General features: G+C 45.6%; 2 protein-coding genes across 3 annotated transcripts in view; one reads left to right on the top strand and one right to left on the bottom strand.

Annotated features, from left to right (window-relative positions):
• Positions 1 to 3,946: 3,946 nt before the first annotated feature.
• LOC139533371 (basic salivary proline-rich protein 1) lies at positions 3,947 to 17,555 on the bottom strand. The gene is made up of 2 exons (XM_071331416.1): positions 17,517 to 17,555; positions 3,947 to 4,735 (listed from the first exon to the last, which is right to left on the bottom strand). Exons 1-2 carry the CDS (start codon positions 17,553 to 17,555, stop codon positions 3,947 to 3,949), a joined length of 828 nt encoding a protein of 275 aa, XP_071187517.1.
• Positions 16,900 to 25,924, top strand: part of LOC139534737 (protein phosphatase 1 regulatory subunit 14B-like) — a 41,192-nt gene continuing 32,167 nt past the window's right edge. Inside the window, exons 1-2 of one of the 2 annotated variants that reach the window (XM_071334148.1) lie at positions 16,900 to 17,419; positions 17,523 to 17,757. In XM_071334148.1, coding sequence (XP_071190249.1) covers positions 17,554 to 17,757 — 204 coding nt within the window. In that variant the 5' untranslated portion in view covers positions 16,900 to 17,419; positions 17,523 to 17,553. Of the gene's footprint in view, positions 17,758 to 25,924 lie in introns of both variants that reach the window. The other variant, XR_011666995.1, reaches the window with a different exon arrangement.

Here is a 25,924-nt window from a genome sequence, read left to right as displayed (position 1 = left end):
CTGTGTGAGTCAGTTTATGCTTCCCTAGGTCACCCTTCTGACTGAAGATTTTCCCACAGTCACCACAGCTAAATGGTTTCTCTCCTGTGTGATTCTCTCCTGTGTGAATCCTCATGTGATTGGACAGATCTCCTTTGAGTTTGAAGGTCTTTCCACAAACAGGGCAGGTGCAGGGTTTCTCCATGTGACAGAGTCGGACATGGGCCTTCAGTTTACAGTTGGAGTTGTAGCATTTTTTACTCTTCTTGGGGAGAGTAACATGCCTCTGCAGGTCATCTCTCAGAGTAAACGTTTCTCCACAGTCACAGCAGCGGTGAGTTATTCTAGACGGTCCCGTGTGGCTCAGTTGGTAGAGCATGGCGCTTGCAATGCCAGGGTTGTGGGTTCATTCCCCACGGGGGGACCAGGATGAATATGTATGAACTTTCCAATTTGTAAGTCGCTCTGGATAAGAGCGTCTGCTAAATGACTTAAATGTTAAATGTAACGTGATGCTAGGTTTGGAACAGTGTTTTGTTGGGTTGGGATCCAATGGTGGGCTGCAGTCACGTCCTACTAGGTAGCTAATTACGGTTGAGTTGTGGCTGGAGACATTGTTTTGATTATCTGGAGGGTCACGGGGATTGTCAAGACCCTTTAGGTGGGTCACAGTGCCAAAAGGTTTGATATCCACTGATTTTAGAGTCACTCTCTCTGTTCTCCACAGACTGAGTTTGGGGAAGAGTCAAGGACCAGTGTGGGTCCTCTTGATCACATTCACTTTTCACACAGGAAGGAGAGAAAATTAACCCTATGATATCAGCCTCCAGCCCTTGAAGCTGCTCTTCCTCCTGACTGGTTGTTGTGAATTTTATGAATAATGACTAAATGATGTATACATTTAACGTAGAACTATAACTAACAGAATTCTACCGTGTCTCTGTATAATGATAAATAATGTTTGTCCATAAGAGAAGAGGAACTGTGGCAGACAACTTGTGACCACTGTGAAACTGATAACAGGGAAGGAAGTCTCCCCACCCAGGGAGGGGAGAAACCTTGGGCTGGTAGTAGATTGTATAACAGGTGGCAGACAATGTATGAGACGGAGAAGACCTGTGAACTATATTGTCTTAGAGGAGGAAGGACAGTTATGATGAAATGAGAGGTATATAAACCAATGTACAGGAAATGATAACAGAGCTCTCGTGAATAAATATGCTGACTATGGTGGACTGACCTCTGTCTGTTTCATTTCAACAAGAACCTTACAAATTCTTGGTAACAGACCGAGTAGTTTAATTGAAGTTCAGTTTATGAACATTGAGAACACAATTCTCTTAACAATTGGTCCTTCGAGCCGGATCTCAATACCTGCCTCTGTCGTCCCAAGGAACTGCTGAAAACTGTGCACGGGCGGATCCAGGATCCGTAAGACAAAGACCTGACCTCTGAATCTGAAGTATATAAACCAATGTACATGTAAGGATGGGCAGAGCTCTCGTGAATAAACATGCTGACTATGGTGGACTGGCCTCTTGTCTGTTTCATTTCAACAAGTTTCCCTGAATGAGGTAATCAGTCAGATGGTCAGCGACCCATCTTCCAGCTACTTTTGATAGCACTGGAAGAATGCTTATAGGTCGGTAATTTTCCACCAGAGTCAGGTCACCAGATATAAAACAGGTATCACTGCAGCAGACTTCCAAACATTGGAGAAGAACCCATATTTGATGGACAGATTGACTAGATGTACAGTAGTGGCAATCAGAGAATATTTGTGTCTCTTCAGGAATACAGTGTCTAGACCTATATGCATATTTTGTCCTAGAGCTCCCGAAGAAGCTGATAATACTGTCCACTGCTGACGCTGAGATTTCAGGACTTCTGAATATTGGTTTATTATTATCTATGGGTGTCACGACTTCCACCGAAGGTGGTTCCTCTCCCTGTTCGGGCGGCGCTCGGCGGTCGGCGTTGCCGGCCTACTAGCCATCACCGATCCTTTTTTTCCTTTTCCGTTTGTTTTGTCTTTGGTTCTTTCACACCTGGTTTCATTTGCTTTAATTTCTGTGTGTATAATTACCCCTGTTGCCTGCCTAGGCTTGTGCGGGATTATTCGTGTGATGTTGCTCGTTAAGGTTGTGACTTATTTGTTTTCACGTATTATACCAAGTGTGTATAAATTTAGGAGCGTTGTTTTTTTCCTCCTTCCGTGAGTAACTGGTTTCTCTGTAGTCGAGGGCGTTTATTTTGGTATTGTACCTGGCCTGTATGTTTGTGGACTTGCATATTAAAAAACGCATCTCGGACATCTCTGCTCTCCTGCGCTTGACTTCTTCACCTCTAAACACAATCTCGTAACAATGGGAGTGACGACTGTGGTCTTGGTTGAAAATCTTTGAGCCATTACCCTAACAGAGTCAACAAAAAATTGGTTAATGGTGGCGGATATGAAATCGGAATCTTGAATTAGAATCCCACTAACCTTTTAATTCAGGATGTTTTTGGGGGACTTTTCAACTCCTCTCCCTGTTAGTTTGTTGAGATTTTCCCAAATCACTTTGCCATTTCTTTTCGCTTCAGTGATCACTCTAAGAAAGATATCTGATTTTGCTCTTTTTAAAAATATATATTCTTAACCACCTTATTTCTCAGTGCTGTATATATATGCCTGTTATCATTCTGACCAGAATTCAGTGTTTTTTTTTCAAGGAAAGATCCTGTTCTCTTATCTGCCCTCCAGAGGTCCTCGTTGAGCCATGCTAGAGAGTTTTTCCCATCTTGGTTTACGTTGACATTTCCTAGGAAAAGAGGTGTCCACTTTGTCAATGTTCTGTATCCAGACTCTGAGTCTTCATTGCTTAACAGATCAGATCAGTCAATTTCACTTATAGCTGCATCGTAGTTACTCTGCTCACTTTACAGGATTTTTTTATCGTACTGTTGCACATTAATATGGTTCTTAAATCTCTTTTTAGTGAACTTTCTAACAACCAATGTAACATTGTGGTCAGATATGCCAGTTAGTAAGTTACTGGACTTAGTTATTCGATCAGGTCTGTTAGTAAACACCAGATCAATTTGAGTCTGGGGATGACTGTGTTACTCTGGTTGGACCTTGCAATATTTGAGTCAGGTTGAAATAATCGGTTTGAGGTTGTTTTTTCCTGCAAATGTTGTTTTCCCAGTTTAATATTGAAATCGCCCATGAAGATGATCACATTCTTTACGCATAGCATTTAGATGGTCATAAAACGAGGTATCAGATGTTGTTGGTCTACATTATCCAATAATAGTGAGAGACATATGAAGTGATAGCAAGTCATTCTGCTCCATACGTTCAAGGTCAGTGGCATGTTTCCATACGATACGATTGCATTTAAAGTTATCTTTCATGGACATAAGCAATCCACACCCTCTGCTCTCTCCCCCGTCCCTCCTGAATATGGAATATCCAGGGACGTTAAAGGCAGAAATAGGAGAAGATTTATTCAGCCATGTGTCAGAGAAACGATTAGAGTCATTCAATAAATGTTCTACTTGATCCCTTTTAGAAATAATTCTACGAATATTCAGATGACCTCTATTCCTCGAGGCTTGGAACGAGGATCCCAGAGCATTTTAGCCTGATTAACGGTTTGAAGAAGTTTTATGGTACAATGCTTTCTAATATCTGGGTTAAGGGAACTGAGTTTCTGTCTCGAAGGTGGGTTTTATTTGGGACATGTATCAAGAGTTGGCATTAAAATTATTTAATCTGCAGATTGCTAATTCTCTAGAAAAGCCACGTTAGTGACAGAGGATATGCTCACGTACAAGAAGTCCTTCTCTGAACCCGGTAATATAGGCTACTCACATATAGATTATTTCAATCATTCATGTTCCACCATTCATCAATGACTTCGGTCTGGATGGCTCATTAGGGGGACTTGTCCCCACTTCTCCCAGAATTACATCCTCCATATCAGCCTTTTTGTCTGCAGGTGACCTTACTGCAGACTCTGATGGGTAGCTTAGTTCCCTGGGCCGCTGGGTACCCTGGGCCGGTTAGTACCCTGGGCCGGTTAGTACCCTGGGCCGGTGGGTACCCTGTGCCGCTGGGTACCCTGGGCCGGTTGCTACCCTGGGCCGGTGGGTACCCTGGGCCGGTTGGTACCCTGGGCCGGTTGGTACCCTGGGCCGGTTGGTACCCTGGGCCGGTGGGTACCCTGGGCCGGTGGGTACCCTGGGCCGGTGGGTACCCTGGGCCGGTGGGTACCCTGGGCCGGTGGGTACCCTGGGCCGGTGGGTACCCTGGGCCGGTGGGTACCCTGGGCCGGTTAGTACCCTGGGCCGGTGGGTACCCTGTGCCGCTGGGTACCCTGGGCCGGTTGCTACCCTGGGCCGGTGGGTACCCTGGGCCGGTTGGTACCCTGGGCCGGTTGGTACCCTGGGCCGGTTGGTACCCTGGGCCGGTTGGGTACCCTGGGCCGGTGGGTACCCTGGGCCGGTGGGTACCCTGGGCCGGTGGGTACCCTGGGCCGGTGGGTACCCTGGGCCGGTGGGTACCCTGGGCCGGTGGGTACCCTGGGCCGGTTGGTACCCTGGGCCGGTTAGTACCCTGGGCCGCTGGGTACCCTGGACCGGTTAGTACCCTGGACCGGTTGGTACCCTGGGCCGGTTGGTACCCCGGGCCGGTTGGTACCCCGGGCCGCTTGGTACCCTGGGCCGGTGGGTACCCTGGGCCGGTTAGTACCCTGGGCCGGTTGGTACCCTGGGCCGGTTAGTACCCTGGGCCGCTGGGTACCCTGGGCCGGTTGGGTGTTTGGTTGATTCCAGATTGTTTGAATGAATGCCAGCATTGATGTTTGGCTGCCTTCTTTTGTGTTCCGCAGAGAGTTGCCTTCGAGGGGTCCCTAATTAACCTTAGAGGTTTGTCACTGGTCTCAGTAGCCACTTTTTCCCAGCTTCTTTATTAGCATTTTTCCCCTTCTTCTTCTTCTTGTAATGAGACTATGGTCAGGGCGTGACATAATGAGAGGTCACTGTTGTAGACTCTGGCTCACCAGGTACCAACTCCAATGTGTAATTCACTCCGTCTTTGTCCTTGGGAGCCGAGGACTTTATCCTCTTCAATCTCAGTCTCACATTCTGTTATTTCCTCAGAGATATGTGATACGTCTGCTCTACTCACGGGGACAGGATTGTTGTCCTGCACATCGTGTGAAAACCTTTCCTCTGTGCCCCTAACGTTGTCCAGTGTAGTAGGACTGTACCATCTCCTGACACCCCCTCTAGAGTGGGATGGTATCTGCCAGTCCTGTCAACATGCAGAACCTTGTCCATCATAAAATACTTTGATCCAGTGAGTTCCCATCTTTACAGACCGTGTTATAGGAATGATGGGTACTGCTTCAACATATACAAAAGGATCTCTATTGGAGCAGTTTGTAAGTTCACCTTTGTATCTTAACATGCGCCTCATCACTTTCTCCCCCAACACTTTACATCCAGCTTCAGCCAGGAACTCAAGTCACAACACTATCATCTGCTGATTCCGGTCTTTAATTGTAACTTGAATTGAGTTCTGGTCAGCCAGTACTTCAAAACTGAACAGACTATTCTCTATGAACACAACATGTTATTCCTCTGATCAGAAGCTTTGCCCCTTTGCTTCTTTACTGAGACGATATACACGCCAGAGTTAGTGTACACTCTGTACTGACCTCAAGTGGTTTGGATGAATTTCATGTAGAGCTCCTCCTCTTTAATGGGGTTGGCTATGGCCTCCTCCTTGGTCAGGATTTCTCTCTCCATGATTAAAAGAGGTTAAACAGTCTCCTTTGGGGAATTTCCACCCACAACCTTGCTCCAGTTCTTAGTTTTTTTGCATCGCTGGAAATAGTCACAACTACAGCAGCCATTTTAATTGTAGTGTTAAAAATATATCAACAAAACTATGGCATTATCACAACCGTGAAACTCTGTAACTGTTTTAAAGTCACCATTGGACTCATGGTGAAAATCCCTGAGCGGTTTCCTTCGTCTCTGTTAATAACTGAGTTTGGAAGGACGCCTGTATCTTCGTAGTGACTGGGTGTATTGATACGCCATCCAAAGCCTAATTAATAACTTCATAATGTTCAAAGGGATATTCAGCTTTTGCTTTTTATTTTACATTGAAAAACCTCCCTGTTTTGTGTGGTTAAATCAGTGTTTAAAATGCAGTACTCTAAACTGCCGTGAGAGATTGAAGTTCACTCAACTTTCTAGAGCAGCGGTCATCAACGGTCGATTGCGATCTACTGGTCGATCGCCAAGGCGATAAAGTCTTGTGCTCCTTTTTTTTTTAAATGATTTGTATTAGGGCTGTTGCCGATAGGTGCATCCGATTCAGCTGCCCGGTTCTGAGCTGCACCTCAGAACTGTTGCCATTGTGAATCATTTCATTTGTCTGTAGCTACAAACTCTGCCTTCCCGGCGGACCCAGAGAGCAAATCAAGTGCCCTATAGGCTTAACACTGGCCAATCGGATGTCTCAGATTGCCGGGTCTGCAGTAAAGTAGAAGGCATAATAGAAAGCTCCGGTAAAACGGATACGGTGAGATTTCAAAACGTTTAAAACCACGACTAGAGAGACAGACTGTCAACGAATACAGCAAAAGAGCTGCTGTTTTTAAACGTTTAAAACCACGACTAGAGAGACAGACTGTCAACGAATACAGCAAAGAGCTGCTGTTTTTAAACGTTTAAAACCACGACTAGAGAGACAGACTGTCAACGAATACAGCAAAAGAGCTGCTGTTTTTAAACGTTTAAAACCACGACTAGAGAGACAGACTGTCAACGAATACAGCAAAGAGCTGCTGTTTTTAAACGTTTAAAACCACGACTAGAGAGACAGACTGTCAACGAATACAGCAAAAGAGCTGCTGTTTTTAAACGTTTAAAACCACGACTAGAGAGACAGACTGTCAACGAATACAGCAAAGAGCTGCTGTTTTTAAACGTTTAAAACCACGACTAGAGAGACAGACTGTCAACGAATACAGCAAAAGAGCTGCTGTTTTTAAACGTTTAAAACCACGACTAGAGAGACAGACTGTCAACGAATACAGCAAAAGAGCTGCTGTTTTTAAACGTTTAAAACCACGACTAGAGAGACAGACTGTCAACGAATACAGCAAAAGAGCTGCTGTTTTTAAACGTTTAAAACCACGACTAGAGAGACAGACTGTCAACGAATACAGCAAAAGAGCTGCTGTTTTTAAACGTTTAAAACCACGACTAGAGAGACAGACTGTCAACGAATACAGCAAAAGAGCTGCTGTTTTTAAACGTTTAAAACCACGACTAGAGAGACAGACTGTCAACGAATACAGCAAAGAGCTGCTGTTTTTAAACGTTTAAAACCACGACTAGAGAGACAGACTGTCAACGAATACAGCAAAGAGCTGCTGTTTTTAAACGTTTAAAACCACGACTAGAGAGACAGACTGTCAACGAATACAGCAAAGAGCTGCTGTTTTTAAACGTTTAAAACCACGACTAGAGAGACAGACTGTCAACGAAGACGTTTGATGTTTTTATGAGTGACTTCATGTTTAAGTTCTTGTTAACACTTTGTATTCGACACTTTTATACGCCATAAAATGCACGTTCTCCCTATTTCCACTCAGCGCTACAACAAACACTGCAGCAGTAATGAACGAGGAGGAAAGTGTATCTATAGGCTTGAGTTGTTATTATTATTAACCGCTTGGGTCTTTTTTCATATCGAGGAATATTTCACTTTCTCTGGTCATAGGAATAACAACATGAATTTGTGCACGAGGCAGAATTAATGCAATGAGACTCGAGTTTCGCCATCAGCTGGAAGACTGTGTCCCTTTTTGGTCAGAGTCAGTGGAGGAAAGGGAGAGCGGAGGGATGACGGACCCTCAGTCCACCAGAGAATGTGAGCGAGGAGTGGAGCGTGCTCAATTTGACTGGAGCACAGAGCGAGATTCCCAAAGGCTGGAGCATCACCCCCCCTCCAATTTCACTCACTTCACTCACTTCAACAGCTCAGAGCATGCCCGGCCCAGCATGCATCTGTAGTCTACTTGTGTGCTGCTATAGCCCCTTGCTTTAGCTACTGTCATGGAGTTCGCTACATATATTCATAAAGAAACTGATAAAAACACACAGTTGTAAAATCAAGGTGATTTACAAAGATGAGGACCAAGAGAAACAGTAGTGTCCACTACTAAAGAACAGAGGGAGTGTGGTGATGTAGTGTCCACTACTAAAGAAGAGAGGGAGTGTGGTGATGTAGTGTCCACTACTAAAGAACAGAGGGAGTGTGGTGATGTAGTGTCCACTACTAAAGAACAGAGGGAGTGTGGTGATGTAGTGTACACTACTAAAGAAGAGAGGGAGTGTGGTGATGTAGTGTCCACTACTAAAGAACAGAGGGAGTGTGGTGATGTAGTGTCCACTACTAAAGAACAGAGAGAGTGTGGTGATGTAGTGTCCACTACTAAAGAACAGAGGGAGTGTGGTGATGTAGTGTCCACTACTAAAGAGAGGGAGTGTGGTGATGTAGTGTCCACTACTAAAGAAGAGAGGGAGTGTGGTGATGTAGTGTCCACTACTAAAGAAGAGAGGGAGTGCGGTGATGTAGTGTCCACTACTAAAGAGAGGGAGTGTGGTGATGTAGTGTCCACTACTAAAGAACAGAGGGAGTGTGGTGATGTAGTGTCCACAACTAAAGAAGAATTGTGGAACCTGAATAGACAGGTATCCTGAATCAAATCAAATTGTGTTTGTCATATCCGCCGAATACAACAGGTGTAGACTTTACAGTGAAATGATGAATACAACAGGTGTAGACCTTACAGTGAAATGCTTACTTACAAGCCCCTAACCAATAATGCAGTTTTTTTTTTAATACAGAAGAGAATATGAAATTAAAGTAACAAGTAATTGAAGAGCAGCAGTGAAATAACAATAGTGAGACAATATACAGGGGGGTGCTGATACAGAGTCAATGTGCAGAGGCACCGGTTATTTGAGGGAATTGAGGTAATACTGTATGTACATGCAGGTAGTTATTAAAGTGACTATGCATAGATGACAACAGAGAGTAGCAGTGGTGTAAAGAGGGGGTGTGGGGGGGGGCACTGCAAATAGTCTGGGTAGCCATTTGACTAGATGTTCAGGAGTCTTATGGCTTGGGGGTAGAAGCTGTTTAGAAGCCTCTTGGACCTAGACCTGGTGCTCCGGTACCGCTTGCCGTGCGGTAGCAGAGAGAACAGTCTATGACTAGGGTGGCTGGAGTCTTTGACCATTTTTAGTGCCTTCCACTGACACCGCCTGGTATAGAGGTCCTGGATGGCAGGAAGCTTGTCCCCAGTGATGTACTGGGCCGTACGCACTACCTTCTGTAGTGCCTTGTGGTCGGAGGCTGAGCAGTTGCCAAACCAGGCAGTGATGCAACCAGTCAGGATGCTCTCGATGGTGCAGCTGTAGAACCTTTTGAGGATCTGAGGACCCATGCCAAATGAAAGCAGCATGATGGTGTACTTACTACGTGCTCATGCTAACAGAAAGGAACCAGCTGGGTAGCTAGCTAAGTGTGTCATTGTAGCAAAGTATTTATAAACCAAAAATCTGATCTCTTAAACGTTTCATTCATTTTTGTTCTATTATCTATACAATAGGCCAGAATTGATTTTGGCCCAATAGGCCTGGCATATTCCCACGTTCAATGAGCTTTCCGTTTTTTGGGGGGGTTATTTTTGCATAAAAACCTTTAGGACTACCTACAGAAAAATAAAACCAACTCTGCATCTCTGCCCAGCCTGTCAAGAGCATCCTGGAGGGTGTTGAGCATCCCCAGTGGCTCTGAAAGTGCTGAGAGGATATTCTCTGCTGCTGGTCTGTTCTCCAGGCACCATCACATGAGCCTGAAGCCCCAGACTGGCCAAACTCCTGTGCCTTAAAATGATTCTTAAAAATGAATTCTTAAAAATGAATTCTTAAAAATGAATTCTAAAAATGTATTCTAACAATGATTTCAGCGGCACTAATAAGTCATTTTTCGTTTAATTTGAATTTAATTCTAAGTAAGTCACTGCCTATATAAGCAATTTATAGACTTTAATGATTGAATACAACAAATTGTTGTTTAAATGCTGAGTGGTTTATGTCCCTACCAGCCTATTGTGTCTCACTCACAAATGATTCACTATGTATTTATTTGTAGGCCATAGCCTTGAAATAATTGAAATAATATAGCCTAAATCATTAATTTAGTTCCTTCTTAGTCACCCTGTCTGTCTCCTGACCTATTCAGAGTGTTTATATGCTGTTTATTATGACATGTAGCCTAATTAAAACGAGGAGTGCTTCTTACATTCACCTGTTCATGTTTATTCAAACACTTTTCATTAAAATCCATATGGTTTGGTTTCAATACTTCAAAACCAATCGGTAGATCCAGGTAGTCACAACAATAGATGGGTGTTGGTTAAATGGTAGGTCCAGGTAGTCACAACAATAGATGGGTGTTGGTTAAATGGTAGGGTCCAGGTAGTCACAACAATAGATGGGTGTTGGTTAAATGGTAGGTCCAGGTTAGTCACAACAATAGATGGGTGTTGGTTAAATGGTAGGGTCCAGGTAGTCACAACAATAGATGGGTGTTGGTTAAACGGTAGTTCCGGGTAGTCACAACAATAGATGGGTGTTGGTTAAATGGTAGGTCTAGGTAGTCACATCAATAGATGGGTGTTGGTTAAATGGTAGGTCTAGGTAGTCACAACAATAGATGGGTGTTGGTTAAATGGTAGGTCCAGGTAGTCACAACAATAGATGGGAGTTGGTTAAACGGTAGTTCCGGGTAGTCACAACAATAGATGGGTGTTGGTTAAATGGTAGGTCCAGGTAGTCACAACAATAGATGGCTGTTGGTTAAATTGTGATTTTAATGAATGGAGAGAATTTGGAGGCCAGTTTTCTTCTCTCCTGTGAGTGCAGAGCGGTTTATAGGGAACGGTTGGAAAGGACATGGAGCACCATGGGTAATGAGCGTGAGCGGGATTTTCAGCTGATAAACTCTGCTCACGTGGCCTGTCCTCCTCTGAGACCGACCGTCAGATGCACCATCAGCACAGTAAAATAAAAAAGCAAATTATTTGAATGTCTGTTCACTCAGCTGTGCCTCACAAGTAATACAACAACGGATCTATTACCGGTGTGATCATATAGCCTACCTCCAAAATTCGAAATATAATTACAATGCATTGGCAGTGCAAAGCTATTATGCGGTGATAATGTAATGGGCCTATAGCTTACTGCACACACCTCACTGCTAGAGTAGTTTTTTAATTGGTTAATATTGCATAGGCTTACTTTTTTTAAGGCATGTTAAAAAAATCGGAGCTGTACATCTCCGCTTGCATTTTGACTCAGAAATGGTTGGTGACCACTGTTCTAGAGTTTTCCCTGTTAACACTAGCAACGTTTCCCTTTACTCTGGCAATTGTGATCGAATCAACGCAATATTAGCCACTTTCAATTTAACGTAGCGAAACAAAACAAACTATGCAAGATATTTTGTTGTCGGCAGAACGCATCAGAGTAGGATTCTCTTGCATTGACACACCACTCTACCATAGTCCTCACAGACCGGTGCGGCATAACCAATCAGAGTTGCAGTAGGCCTATATGTAAATAGACCATTGTCATATATGGTTCTGTGTCATTTACTTTGAACTGGACTGTGTTTACAGCATGAGCGGTCATGAGTAGATGTGATTGTTTTGAGATCAAAGCGAGAGCTGCCATGTAGCCATGTCCACTTTTTGTTCATATCCTTTGCTAGTTAGTGAGTTATTAGCCCAGTTTTAGATCATTTGTAGTCAGCAATAGGGGAGTGATTGCTTCCAACAAGAGCACAAACATACATTTCTAGACATCTAGTGAGAAATGGTAAAGAGCTTTTTTCTGTCTTAAAGGGACAGTGTTGTATTTTGAGAAAGGCGTGATTAAGCTAAGTAGCCAATAGGCAGAGGGAAGCATAATTTGTCTGATTCTCTGTAATAATGGTATGGGAATAATTAGGCATTTTATTTTGTAAAGTGGTTTCTTGCATCAAACAACATAACATTTTAAGTCACTTCCTTGTCTGAAGGACAAGTGGATAAACAGGTTAATGTCAAGCCCTGTTTTTTCAAAAGTCTCATGGAATGTTGGCCTACATTGAACACCACACATTGGCTGCTACTGTAGGCTGAATGACAGAACAACTATTTCCATGTTAAAATATTTTGGGATGCATTTTCCCCATTGTGTTTGATGGTAGGCCACTCTGATAGGTCTAGATGATGATCAGAGTAGCCTACTTGTCCACAGTTAAAACTGTAACTTAAAGTGGGTACAGCCTCAGTGTTCACAGTGGAATGGAAGTTGCACAGAATTTTCACAACGTTCAAGTTTGCGTTCAGCAGACCTGAAATTTAAACTGAAATGCCGAAATTAAGCTAGCTACTAGCTAGTTTAATTTCTCTCACGAGTACTCAGCCAACAAAATGTTGATTAAATAGCATATTATTTACATTATAAGTTAGCTGTCTAGCTGTGGTAACCCAGTGTCAGAAATATCATATTTACATAAGTATTCAGACTCTTTACTCAGTACTTTGTTGAAGCACCTTTGGCAGCGATTACAGCCTCAAGTCTTCTTGGGTATGACGCTACAAGTTTGGCACACCTGTATTTGGGGAGTTTCTCCCATTCTTCTCTGCAGATCTTCTCAAGCTATGTCAGGTTGGATGGGGAGCGTCGCTGCACAGCTATTTTCAGGTCTCTCCAGAGATGTTCAGGATCCTGAGTGGCGCAGCGGTCTACATCGCAGTGCAAGAGGGGTCACTACAGACCCGGGTTTGATCTCGAGCTGTATCACAACCGGACGTGATTTGGAGTCCCATAGGGCGGTGCACAAATGGCCCAGCATTGTCCACGTTAGGGGACAGTTTGGCCAGGGTGTAGGTCGTCATTGTAAATTAGAATGTGTTCTTAACTGACTTGCCTATTTAAATAAAGGTTTCAAGTCCGTGCTCTGGCTGGGCCACTCAAGGACATTCAGAGACTTGTTCCCCCGAAGCCACTCCTGCGTTGTCTTGGCTGTGTGCTTAGGGTCATTGTCCTGTTGGAAGACGAACCTTCGCCCCAGTCTGAGGTCATGGGAGCTCTAGAGAATGTTAACATCAGGGATCTCTCTGTACTTTGCTCCATTCATCTTTCCCTCGATCCTGATTAGTCTCCCTGTCCCTGCCGCTGAAAAAAATCCCCACAGCATGATCCTGCCTCCACCATGCTTCACTGTAGGAATGGTGCCAGGTTTCCTCCAGATGTGACACTTGGCATTCAGGCCAAATAGTTCAATCTTGGTTTCATCAGATCAGAGAATCTTGTTTCTCATGGTCTGAGGGTCCTTTAGGTGCCTTTTGGCAAACTCCAAGCGGGCTGTCATGTGCCTTTTACTGAGGAGTGGCTTCCGTTTGGCCACTCTACCATAAAGGCCTGATTGGTGGAGTGCTGCAGAGATGGTTGTCCTTCTCGAAGGTTCTTCCATCTTCACAGAGGAACTCTGGAGCTCTGTCAGAGTGACCATTGGGTTTTTGGTCACTTCCCTGACCAAGGCCCTTCTCCCCCGATTGACCAGCTCTAGGAAGAGTCTTGGTGGTTCCAACCTAACTCCATTTAAGAATGATGGAGGCCACTGTGTTCTTGGGGACTTTCAATGCTGCAGAAATGTTTGGGTACCCTTCCCCAGATCTGTGCCTTGACACAATCCTGTTTCGGAGCTCTACAGACAATTCCGTCGACCTCATGGCTTGGTTTTTGCTCTGACATGCACTGTCAACTGTGGGACCTTTATATAGACAGGTGTGTGCCTTTCCAAATCATGTCCAATTAATAGAATTTACCACAGGTGGACTCCAATCAAGGATGATCAATGGAAACAGGATGCAAACTTCGAGTCTCATAGCAAAAGGTCTGAATACTTATGTAAATAAGGTATTTCTGTTTTTTATTTTTAATACATTTGCAAAAATTTCTAACAACCTGTTTTTGTCTTGTCATGGGGTATTGTGATGTCATTATGGGGTATTGTGATGTCATTATGGGGTATTGTGATGTCATTATGGGGTGTTGTGATGTCATTATGGGGTATTGTGATGTCATTATGGGGTGTTGTGTTTAGATTTCTGAATGATTTTTTTTTTTTTTTATACATTTTAGAAGAAGGCTGTTATGTAACAAAATGTGTAAAAAGTCAGGGGGTCTGAATATTTTCCGAAGTCACACTGGTAATAGATCATTTGTTGTATTACTTGTGAGGCACAGCTGAGTGAGCATAATGATTCACTTTTTGTTTTACTGGACTGATGGCCTGCATCTGATGGTCAATCTGAGGGGAGGGAGCAGCGGTGAGGTCACCGCCCTTCCTCTCTCCCTCCCTCCACTGAGAAACAGGCACACAGTCTTCCAGCCCGTCGTTCAGACACATGAAATGGTTCAAAATGGGAACACGTTGACTTCCCAGCACTGCTGGCTACCATCAACAGCGCGAAACGGAGGAAAAAAAGGGAAAACAATTGGAACGCATAAATGTTTGGTGACTAGGGTGACTAGCTTGGAGACCAGCCGGTTGGCGACCACTGTTAAAGACAATTTAGTGTTTATATGGTTAAGATTGGGAAAAAAGCTGATTTTAGTTCACCTTAGATCTCGTTTTATTGTTTGATTTAATTAAAGGTTCTGTTCTGTCCGTATTTTGATTTATTTATTTAATTAAAGGTTCTGCTCACTGTATTTTGAAAATGCTTTTATTTTAATTTTTATGTAAGACATTCCCCCCCCCCCCCCCCCCCAAAAAAAAACAAAAACAAATGTAACAACATAAAAAGCTGATCGTTGATATTTGTTGTCATATGAGTGGGATGTTTAATAGGCATCAATTATAACACGCACCACTTTAGCTTAGTCCAGGTCACAATTCTTTCATATGTGACACACACACACACACACGCACGCACGCGCGCAGAACACACGCGCAGACATACACACACAGACAGACATACAGACACATACACACACACACACACGCGCGCGCAGACAGACACAGACATACACACACAGACACAGACATACAGACACATATACACACACACACACACGCATACAGTCTGTCAAAGTCGTTCCATCCCCCACATTCACTCTCCCTACAAGTCGATCTATCGTTGATATTCCATGTTACCATTTCACTGGTAAGATCTAATATATAGTGTCAGTTTGTGTTTAAATAAGGCTGTCTGGGGTTACTGAACTGGAAGATTCAGACATACTTACTGAATTATTCAGGTTTCATGTCTTGTTGCTATGGTGTGTGTGTGTGTGCACATGCAACTACTCAGAGATGTTGCTTGAATCATTATGGTATGCGGATGGTTGACTCTCTCTCTCTCTCTCTCTCTCACACACTCACACACACACACTCACACACACACTTGCCAGGGTATCTATTGCCGCTGTTAAACGATACAAACCCCAGTGAAAAAATGTGACCTCTGCATCACGCACACACACACACACACACGCACACGCCTGCATGCTGTTAACAGAGACAATCCTTTATTCTCCTGTTAAAACCATCCCTCCGTCTGTGCACTCCCCTATTTCCTATGTAGTTCAATGCTTTTGACAAGAGCCTTATGGGGGATAGAGAGAGATTGAGAGAGAGAGAGAGCGAGAGAGAGAGAGATTGAGACAGAGAGAGAGAGAGAGAGAGAGAGAGAGACATATGTTTCCCATGCCAATAAAGGCCATTGAATCAAATTGAATTGAGAGAGAGAGAGAGAGTTGGAAAGCGCTCTGTGTTTTATCTCAGCCCCTAAGGTATAATTAACAGTAGCCTAACAGACAGACTGGACCAGTCAGCTATTGCCAGTTGTAGCCTTCAATTTAATTCACAAAGATCTTATAAATGCTTATTGGTGTTAGTGTATGTGTTATCTATTTATTTATTTTTTTAATTGTCAAAATCATGTTTTGTATTTGTCTTCTGTGCAAATAAAACTATTTATTTCATTAAAAATAATAATATATCTGCGGGTCACAATATATTATTAAACATAGACTGACATCGTGTAACCTTGGTTACTAGGCTACTAGGTTACTAGGTTACTAGGTTACTAGGCTACTAGGTTACTAGGCTACTAGGTTACTAGGTTACTAGGTTACTCAAACATGTTCAACTGTGGGAGATGATAGAAGCGATTCTGCTATGGAGAATAAACTCTTAGAGGAAATGTTTCTAGAACCGTAATGAACCCTGTTATGTAGACCCATCGTGATTATGATGGAATGTCTTGAGAATAGAACTAAAATAGTCTAGAAACTTAAGTAGCCTACTAAGTGGCGACTGGCGAATGTATAGCCGCTGTCAGGAGCCGCTGTCGGGGATCATCACCTAGATTCAGCCGCGACATGATGCTTTTCTGGAGCGGATGGTCAGAGGGCCGTAACATTTTTTATTTATTTAAACCTTTATTTAACTAGGCATAACAAAAAAAAAAATACAAATAATTTGTAGACTGCACATAAGCCCAAACAGATGTAATATTTGACGAAAACATAATAATTTCAACCCATTACTTACATCTGATTTCCAAAATTAAAATCACTTGGGAGCCGATTTACTGGCGTTTTTACAGTTTTTTATGTCCGACAATTAAAAACGTGTCCAGTGACCCGAAATTAAATCACCAGCTAGGAACGCTGTGCTATGTGGTTAGTAGTAGGCCTATGGTGCCTTTAGCAGTGAATGAACGTGTTAAAATGTGTGGCAGACGGAAAGAGAGTGAGAGAAATATATATATATATATATATATATATAGAGAGAGAGAGAGAGAGAGATGAGCACTGCAGAGAGAGAGCGAGAGAAAGGGAATCACTACAGGAGTTGCGTTTGGAGAGAGGGAGGCACTGAAGGAATAGAGAGAGAGTACAGGGAAAGGGGAAAAAAAAAAAAGACGAGCAAGAAGAGAGGAGGAAATAGTAAATAAATCTGGACTATCATTTGTTTTGTCTACGTAACGTTAAGTTATCTGTAGAAAACGGACAAGTCAACTGCTTTTCATACGTTTTTACAACACCACGAGGACAGAGACGGGAGAACCGCATGGAATATTTTCTCTTTGTACTCATCGGGAGAAGACACTCCTGCTGTACGGCTGCTTTGTAGGCTTTGCTATAGATTTATTTTTATACGCCGAATTGTCATAGTGTAAATAGCCTATTTTATAGCCTATTTTTGATGGTGATTTTGATTGGGAAACCACGAAGTGAACCTAATGCCATGCTCTTTTGCAAGAAGGGAACAATAGCGTAACAGAGACTTGACTAGGTACATTTTCTAGCTCCTCTTGTAGAATCAATGCCGCTTTAACGACCACACAACACGGCGAACAATACAAAAAACAACGCGTCTAAATTCGCTCTACCAACAGGACTTCCAGGATCTTCTTCAGCGGACCGATCATGGCTGCGGTTACCAGCCCAGAGACGAGTCCTCAACCCCGGGTATATTTCCAGACGGCAGCCGCCGGTTCCACCGAAGAACCGGAGACCCCTGTTCGGAAGCAAGGGCGAGTAACCGTGAAATATGACCGAAAAGAATTGAGAAAGAGACTGAATCTGGAGGAATGGATAATCGACCAGCTAACGGATCTTTACGACTGTGAGGTGAGATACCGATAAATAAATAACACACCGATTAGGTTCTATGTCGCAAGTGTTACCCTCCCTATATAGTGCACTACTTTTGACTAGGTGCAATAGGGGCTATGGTTAAAATTAGTGTACTATTGAATAGAGTGACAATTCGGGGTCATAAAGGCTACTGTAATGAACTAATTGAATCTATCGATCGGGCTTAATTAAGTAAGATCCCCCCCCCTGAGGTCTAATAATCAGTTTATCTGGTATTTCATGTGAAAGGAGAACAACATGGGTGTAATCAGGAATATCCTAAGACTAAACATCACAGTGTCATCATAGCATGACATGACATTTCTATTAGGCATGTGACCTGTGACCTGTAGCCTGTAACCTGTGACCTGTAGCCTGCAACTTGTAGCCTGTAACCTGTAGCCTGCAACTTGTAACCTGTAGCCTGTGGCCTGTAGCCTGTGGCCTGTAGCCTGTAGCCTGCAACCTGTAGCCTGTAACCTGTAAGTTGTAGCCTGTAACCTGTAACTTGTAGCCTAACTCAACAACTATATATCCCATTAGGAATAGCCTAAATAGTATGCTATAGTCAAATAGTATGCTATTTATATACCCCCACACATTGACTCGGTACCGGTACCCCCTGTATATACCCCCACACACTGACTCGGTACCGGTGCCCCCTGTATATACCCCCACACACTGACTCGGTACCGGTACCCCCTGTATATACCCCCACACACTGACTCGGTACCGGTGCCCCCTGTATATACCCCCACACACTGACTCAGTACCGGTACCCCCTGTATATACCCCCACACACTGACTCGGTACCGGTACCCCCTGTATATACCCCCACACACTGACTTGGTACCGGTACCCCCTGTATATAGCCTCCACATTGACTCTGTACTGGTACCCCCTGTATATACCCCCACACACTGACTCGGTACCGGTACCCCCTGTATATACCCCCACACATTGACTCGGTACCGGTACCCCCTGTATATACCCCCACACACTGACTCGGTACCGGTACCCCCTGTATATACCCCCACACACTGACTCGGTACCGGTGCCCCCTGTATATACCCCCACACACTGACTCGGTACCGGTACCCCCTGTATATACCCCCACACACTGACTTGGTACCGGTGCCCCCTGTATATACCCCCACCCACTGACTCGGTACCGGTGCCCCCTGTATATACCCCCACCCACTGACTCGGTACCGGTGCCCCCTGTATATACCCCCACACACTGACTCGGTACCGGTACCCCCTGTATATACCCCCACACACTGACTCGGTACCGGTACCCCCTGTATATACCCCCACACATTGATTCGGTACCGGTACCCCCTGTATATACCCCCACACACTGACTCGGTACCGGTACCCCCTGTATATACCCCCACACATTGATTCGGTACCGGTACCCCCTGTATATACCCCCACACACTGACTCGGTACCGGTACCCCCTGTATATACCCCCACACACTGACTCGGTACCGGTGCCCCCTGTATATACCCCCACACACTGACTCAGTACCGGTACCCCCTGTATATACCCCTACACACTGACTCGGTACCGGTACCCCCTGTATATACCCCCACACACTGACTTGGTACCGGTACCCCCTGTATATAGCCTCCACATTGACTCTGTACTGGTACCCCCTGTATATACCCCCACACACTGACTCGGTACCGGTACCCCCTGTATATACCCCCACACACTGACTCGGTACCGGTACCCCCTGTATATACCCCCACACACTGACTCGGTACCGGTACCCCCTGTATATACCCCCACACACTGACTCGGTACCGGTGCCCCCTGTATATACCCCCACACACTGACTCGGTACCGGTGCCCCCTGTATATACCCCCACACACTGACTTGGTACCGGTGCCCCCTGTATATACCCCCACCCACTGACTCGGTACCGGTGCCCCCTGTATATACCCCCACCCACTGACTCGGTACCGGTGCCCCCTGTATATACCCCCACACACTGACTCGGTACCGGTACCCCCTGTATATACCCCCACACACTGACTTGGTACCGGTACCCCCTGTATATAGCCTCCACATTGACTCTGTACTGGTACCCCCTGTATATACCCCCACACACTGACTCGGTACCGGTACCCCCTGTATATACCCCCACACACTGACTCGGTACCGGTACCCCCTGTATATACCCCCACACACTGACTCGGTACCGGTACCCCCTGTATATACCCCCACACACTGACTCGGTACCGGTGCCCCCTGTATATACCCCCACACACTGACTCGGTACCGGTACCCCCTGTATATACCCCCACACACTGACTTGGTACCGGTGCCCCCTGTATATACCCCCACCCACTGACTCGGTACCGGTGCCCCCTGTATATACCCCCACCCACTGACTCGGTACCGGTGCCCCCTGTATATACCCCCACACACTGACTCGGTACCGGTACCCCCTGTATATACCCCCACACACTGACTCGGTACCGGTACCCCCTGTATATACCCCCACACATTGATTCGGTACCGGTACCCCCTGTATATACCCCCACACACTGACTCGGTACCGGTACCCCCTGTATATACCCCCACACATTGATTCGGTACCGGTACCCCCTGTATATACCCCCACACACTGACTCGGTACCGGTACCCCCTGTATATACCCCCACACACTGACTCGGTACCGGTGCCCCCTGTATATACCCCCACACACTGACTCGGTACCGGTACCCCCTGTATATACCCCCACACACTGACTTGGTACCGGTACCCCCTGTATATAGCCTCCACATTGACTCTGTACTGGTACCCCCTGTATATACCCCCACACACTGACTCGGTACCGGTACCCCCTGTATATACCCCCACACACTGACTCGGTACCGGTACCCCCTGTATATACCCCCACACACTGACTCGGTACCGGTACCCCCTGTATATACCCCCACACACTGACTCGGTACCGGTGCCCCCTGTATATACCCCCACACACTGACTCGGTACCGGTGCCCCCTGTATATACCCCCACACACTGACTTGGTACCGGTGCCCCCTGTATATACCCCCACCCACTGACTCGGTACCGGTGCCCCCTGTATATACCCCCACCCACTGACTCGGTACCGGTGCCCCCTGTATATACCCCCACACACTGACTCGGTACCGGTGCCCCCTGTATATACCCCCACACACTGACTCGGTACCGGTGCCCCCTGTATATACCCCCACACACTGACTTGGTACCGGTGCCCCCTGTATATACCCCCACCCACTGACTCGGTACCGGTGCCCCCTGTATATACCCCCACCCACTGACTCGGTACCGGTGCCCCCTGTATATACCCCCACACACTGACTCGGTACCGGTACCCCCTGTATATACCCCCACACACTGACTCGGTACCGGTACCCCCTGTATATACCCCCACACATTGATTCTGTACCGGTACCCCCTGTATATACCCCCACACACTGACTCGGTACCGGTACCCCCAGTATATACCCCCACACATTGATTCGGTACCGGTACCCTCTGTATATACCCCCACACACTGACTCGGTACCGGTACCCCCTGTATATAGACTTGTTATTGTTATTTTAATGTGTTTTACTTTTTATCATTTTTTACTTTAGTTTATTTGGTAAATATTTTCTTATCTTGATTTGCACTGTTTGTTAAGGGTTTGTAAGTTAGCATTTCACGGTAAGGTCTACACACCTGTTGTATTCGGCGCATGTGAATAATAAAGTTTAATTTGATTTGTAGAGGGAAGGGAAGCTTCTAATCAATGGAAGTCGTGTTAAAATGAATCAGTCATTTACAGTAATCAATCAATGACGAGGAATAAACCAAACACATTTCTGTTGCATCACATGAACCCTGGGATGCTTTAGTTTAGAGATACAGTTGGGTTCTGAGCTGTGTGTGTGTGTGTGTGTGTGTGTGTGTGTGTGTGTGTGTGTGTGTGTGTGTGTGTGTGTTTGTGTTTGTCTGTGTGTGTGGGGGGGGGGGTGATTCTGAGCTGGCTATGACCCACATTCTATTCATAGCAGGGACTTACAGCTGCCATTCAGAGAAAGAGAGGAAGGGAAGGAGAGAGGAATGGATGAATGAAGGAGAGGGGGATGGATACATGAAGGAGAGGGATGGATACATGAAGGAGAGAGGGATGGATACATGAAGGAGAGGGAAGGATACATGAAGGAGAGGGATGGATACATGAAGGAGAGCGGGATGGATACATGAAGGAGAGCGGGATGGATACATGAAGGAGAGGGATGGATACATGAAGGAGAGGGAAGGATACATGAAGGAGAGGGATGGATACATGAAGGAGAGAGGGATGGATACATGAAGGAGAGGGATGGATACATGAAGGAGAGAGGGATGGATACATGAAGGAGAGAGGGATGGATACATGAAGGAGAGAGGGATGGATACATGAAGGAGAGGGATGGATACATGAAGGAGAGAGGGATGGATACATGAAGGAGAGGGGGATGGATACATGAAGGAGAGAGGGATGGATACATGAAGGAGAGGGGGATGGATACATGAAGGAGAGAGGGATGGATACATGAAGGAGAGGGGGATGGATACATGAAGGAGAGGGATGGATACATGAAGGAGAGAGGGATGGATACATGAAGGAGAGGGATGGATACATGAAGGAGAGGGGGATGGATACATGAAGGAGAGGGGGATGGATACATGAAGGAGAGGGATGGATACATGAAGGAGAGAGGGATGGATACATGAAGGAGAGAGGGATGGATACATGAAGGAGAGAGGGATGGATACATGAAGGAGAGGGATGGATACATGAAGGAGAGGGATGGATACATGAAGGAGAGAGGGATGAATACATGAAGGAGAGGGATGGATACATGAAGGAGAGGGATGGATACATGAAGGAGAGGGATGGATACATGAAGGAGAGAGGGATGAATACATGAAGGAGAGAGGGATGGATACATGAAGGAGAGGGATGGATACATGAAGGAGAGAGGGATGGATACATGAAGGAGAGGGGGATGGATACATGAAGGAGAGGAGGATGGATACATGAAGGAGAGGGGGATGGATACATGAAGGAGAGAGGGATGGATACATGAAGGAGAGGAGGATGGATACATGAAGGAGAGAGGGATGGATACATGAAGGAGAGAGGGATGGATACATGAAGGAGAGGGATGGATACATGAAGGAGAGAGGGATGAATACATGAAGGAGAGGGATGGATACATGAAGGAGAGGGAAGGATACATGAAGGAGAGAGGGATGGATACATGAAGGAGAGGAGGATGGATACATAAAGGAGAGGAGGATGGATACATGAAGGAGAGGGATGGATACATGAAGGAGAGGAGGATGGATACATGAAGGAGAGGGATGGATACATGAAGGAGAGAGGGATGGATACATGAAGGAGAGGAGGATGGATACATGAAGGAGAGAGGGATGGATACATGAAGGAGAGGGGGATGGATACATGAAGGAGAGAGGGATGGATACATGAAGGAGAGAGGGATGGATACATGAAGGAGAGGAGGATGGATACATGAAGGAGAGAGGGATGGATACATAAGGGAGAGGGATGGATACATGAAGGAGAGAGGGATGAATACATGATGGAGAGGGATGGATACATGAAGGAGAGGGAAGGATACATGAAGGAGAGAGGGATGGATACATGAAGGAGAGGGAAGGATACATGAAGGAGAGGGATGGATACATGAAGGAGAGGGGGATGGATACATGAAGGAGAGAGGGATGGATACATGAAGGAGAGAGGGATGGATACATGAAGGAGAGGAGGATGGATACATGAAGGAGAGAGGGATGGATACATGAAGGAGAGGGATGGATACATGAAGGAGAGAGGGAAGGATACATGAAGGAGAGGTATGGATACATGAAGGAGAGGGATGGATACATGAAGGAGAGGGATGGATACATGAAGGAGAGAGGGATGGATACATGAAGGAGAGGGAAGGATACATGAAGGAGAGGGATGGATACATGAAGGAGAGGGGGATGGATACATGAAGGAGAGAGGGATGGATACATGAAGGAGAGAGGGATGGATACATGAAGGAGAGGAGGATGGATACATGAAGGAGAGAGGGATGGATACATGAAGGAGAGGGATGGATACATGAAGGAGAGAGGGAAGGATACATGAAGGAGAGGTATGGATACATGAAGGAGAGGGATGGATACATGAAGGAGAGGGATGGATACATGAAGGAGAGGGATGGATACATGAAGGAGAGAGGGATGGATACATGAAGGAGAGGGATGGATACATGAAGGAGAGAGGGATGGATACATGAAGGAGAGGGGGATGGATACATGATGGAGAGGGAAGGATACATGAAGGAGTAGGGGATGGATACATGAAGGAGAGAGGGATGGATACATGGAGGAGAGAGGGATGGATACATGAAGGAGAGAGGGATGGATACATGAAGGAGAGAGGGATGGATACATGAAGGAGAGAGGGATGGATACATGAAGGAGAGAGGGATGGATACATGGAGGAGAGAGGGATGGATACATGAAGGAGAGAGGGATGGATACATGAAGGAGAGAGGGATGGATACATGAAGGAGAGGGATGGATACATGAAGGAGAGGGATGGATACATGAAGGAGAGAGGGATAGATACATGAAGGAGAGAGGGATGGATACATGAAGGAGAGGGATGGATACATGAAGGAGAGGGATGGATACATGAAGGAGAGAGGGATGGATACATGAAGGAGAGGGATGGATACATGAAGGAGAGAGGGATAGATACATGAAGGAGAGAGGGATGGATACATGAAGGAGAGGGATGGATACATGAAGGAGAGGGATGGATACATGAAGGAGGGGGATGGATACATGAAGGAGAGGGGGGTAGATACATGAAGGAGAGAGGGATGGATACATGAAGGAGAGGGATGGATACATGAAGGAGAGGGATGGATACATGAAGGAGAGAGGGATGGATACATGAAGGAGAGGGATGGATACATGAAGGAGAGGGATGGATACATGAAGGAGAGGGATGGATACATGAAGGAGAGGGGATGGATCCATGAAGGAGAGAGGGATGGATACATTAAGGAGGGGGATGGATACATGAAGGAGAGGGATGGATACATGAAGGAGAGGGATGGATACATGAAGGAGGGGGATGGATACATGAAGGAGAGAGATGGATACATGAAGGAGAGAGGGATGGATACATGAAGGAGAGAGGGATGGATACATGAAGGAGAGAGGGATGGATACATGAAGGAGAGAGGGATGGATACATGAAGGAGAGGGATGGATACATGAAGGAGAGGGGGATGGATACATGAAGGAGAGAGGGATGGATACATGAAGGAGAGAGGGATGGATACATGAAGGAGAGAGGGATGGATACATGAAGGAGAGAGGGATGGATACATGAAGGAGAGGGATGGATGCATGAAGGAGAGGGGGATGGATACATGAAGGAGAGAGGGATGGATACATGAAGGAGGGGGATGGATACATGAAGGAGAGGGATGGATACATGAAGGAGAGAGGGATGGATACATGAAGGAGAGAGGGATAGATACATGAAGGAGAGAGGGATGGATACATGAAGGAGAGGGATGGATACATGAAGGAGAGGGATGGATACATGAAGGAGAGGGATGGATACATGAAGGAGAGGGATGGATACATGAAGGAGAGAGGGATAGATACATGAAGGAGAGAGGGATGGATACATGAAGGAGAGGGATGGATACATGAAGGAGAGGGATGGATACATGAAGGAGAGGGATGGATACATGAAGGAGAGGGATGGATACATGAAGGAGAGGGATAGATACATGAAGGAGAGAGGGATGGATACATGAAGGAGAGAGGGATGGATACATGAAGGAGAGGGATGGATACATGAAGGAGAGAGGGATAGATACATGAAGGAGAGAGGGATGGATACATGAAGGAGAGGGATGGATACATGAAGGAGAGGGATGGATACATGAAGGAGAGAGGGATGGATACATGAAGGAGAGGGATGGATACATGAAGGAGAGGGATAGATACATGAAGGAGAGAGGGATGGATACATGAAGGAGAGGGATGGATACATGAAGGAGAGAGGGATGGATACATGAAGGAGAGGG

The sequence above is a fragment of the Salvelinus alpinus genome, chromosome 11, assembly GCF_045679555.1.
Source record: "Salvelinus alpinus chromosome 11, SLU_Salpinus.1, whole genome shotgun sequence".
NCBI classification, from domain to species: Eukaryota; Metazoa; Chordata; class Actinopteri; order Salmoniformes; family Salmonidae; genus Salvelinus; species Salvelinus alpinus.
Note: the sequence above shows the minus strand (reverse complement) of the source record. Positions and strands in the feature narration are given on the sequence as shown.

What these genes read in the sequence shown, in the direction of transcription:
- LOC139533371 (XM_071331416.1), bottom strand. Translation starts at nt 17,555, where the DNA reads ATGATCGGTCCGCTGAAGAAGATCCTGGAAGTCCTGTTG. An exon ending in AGATCCTGGAAGTCCTGTTG is followed by an intron (nt 4,736 to 17,516) that starts GTAGAGCGAATT and finishes TAACCGGCCCAG; the next exon opens with GGTACCAACCGGCCCAGGGT.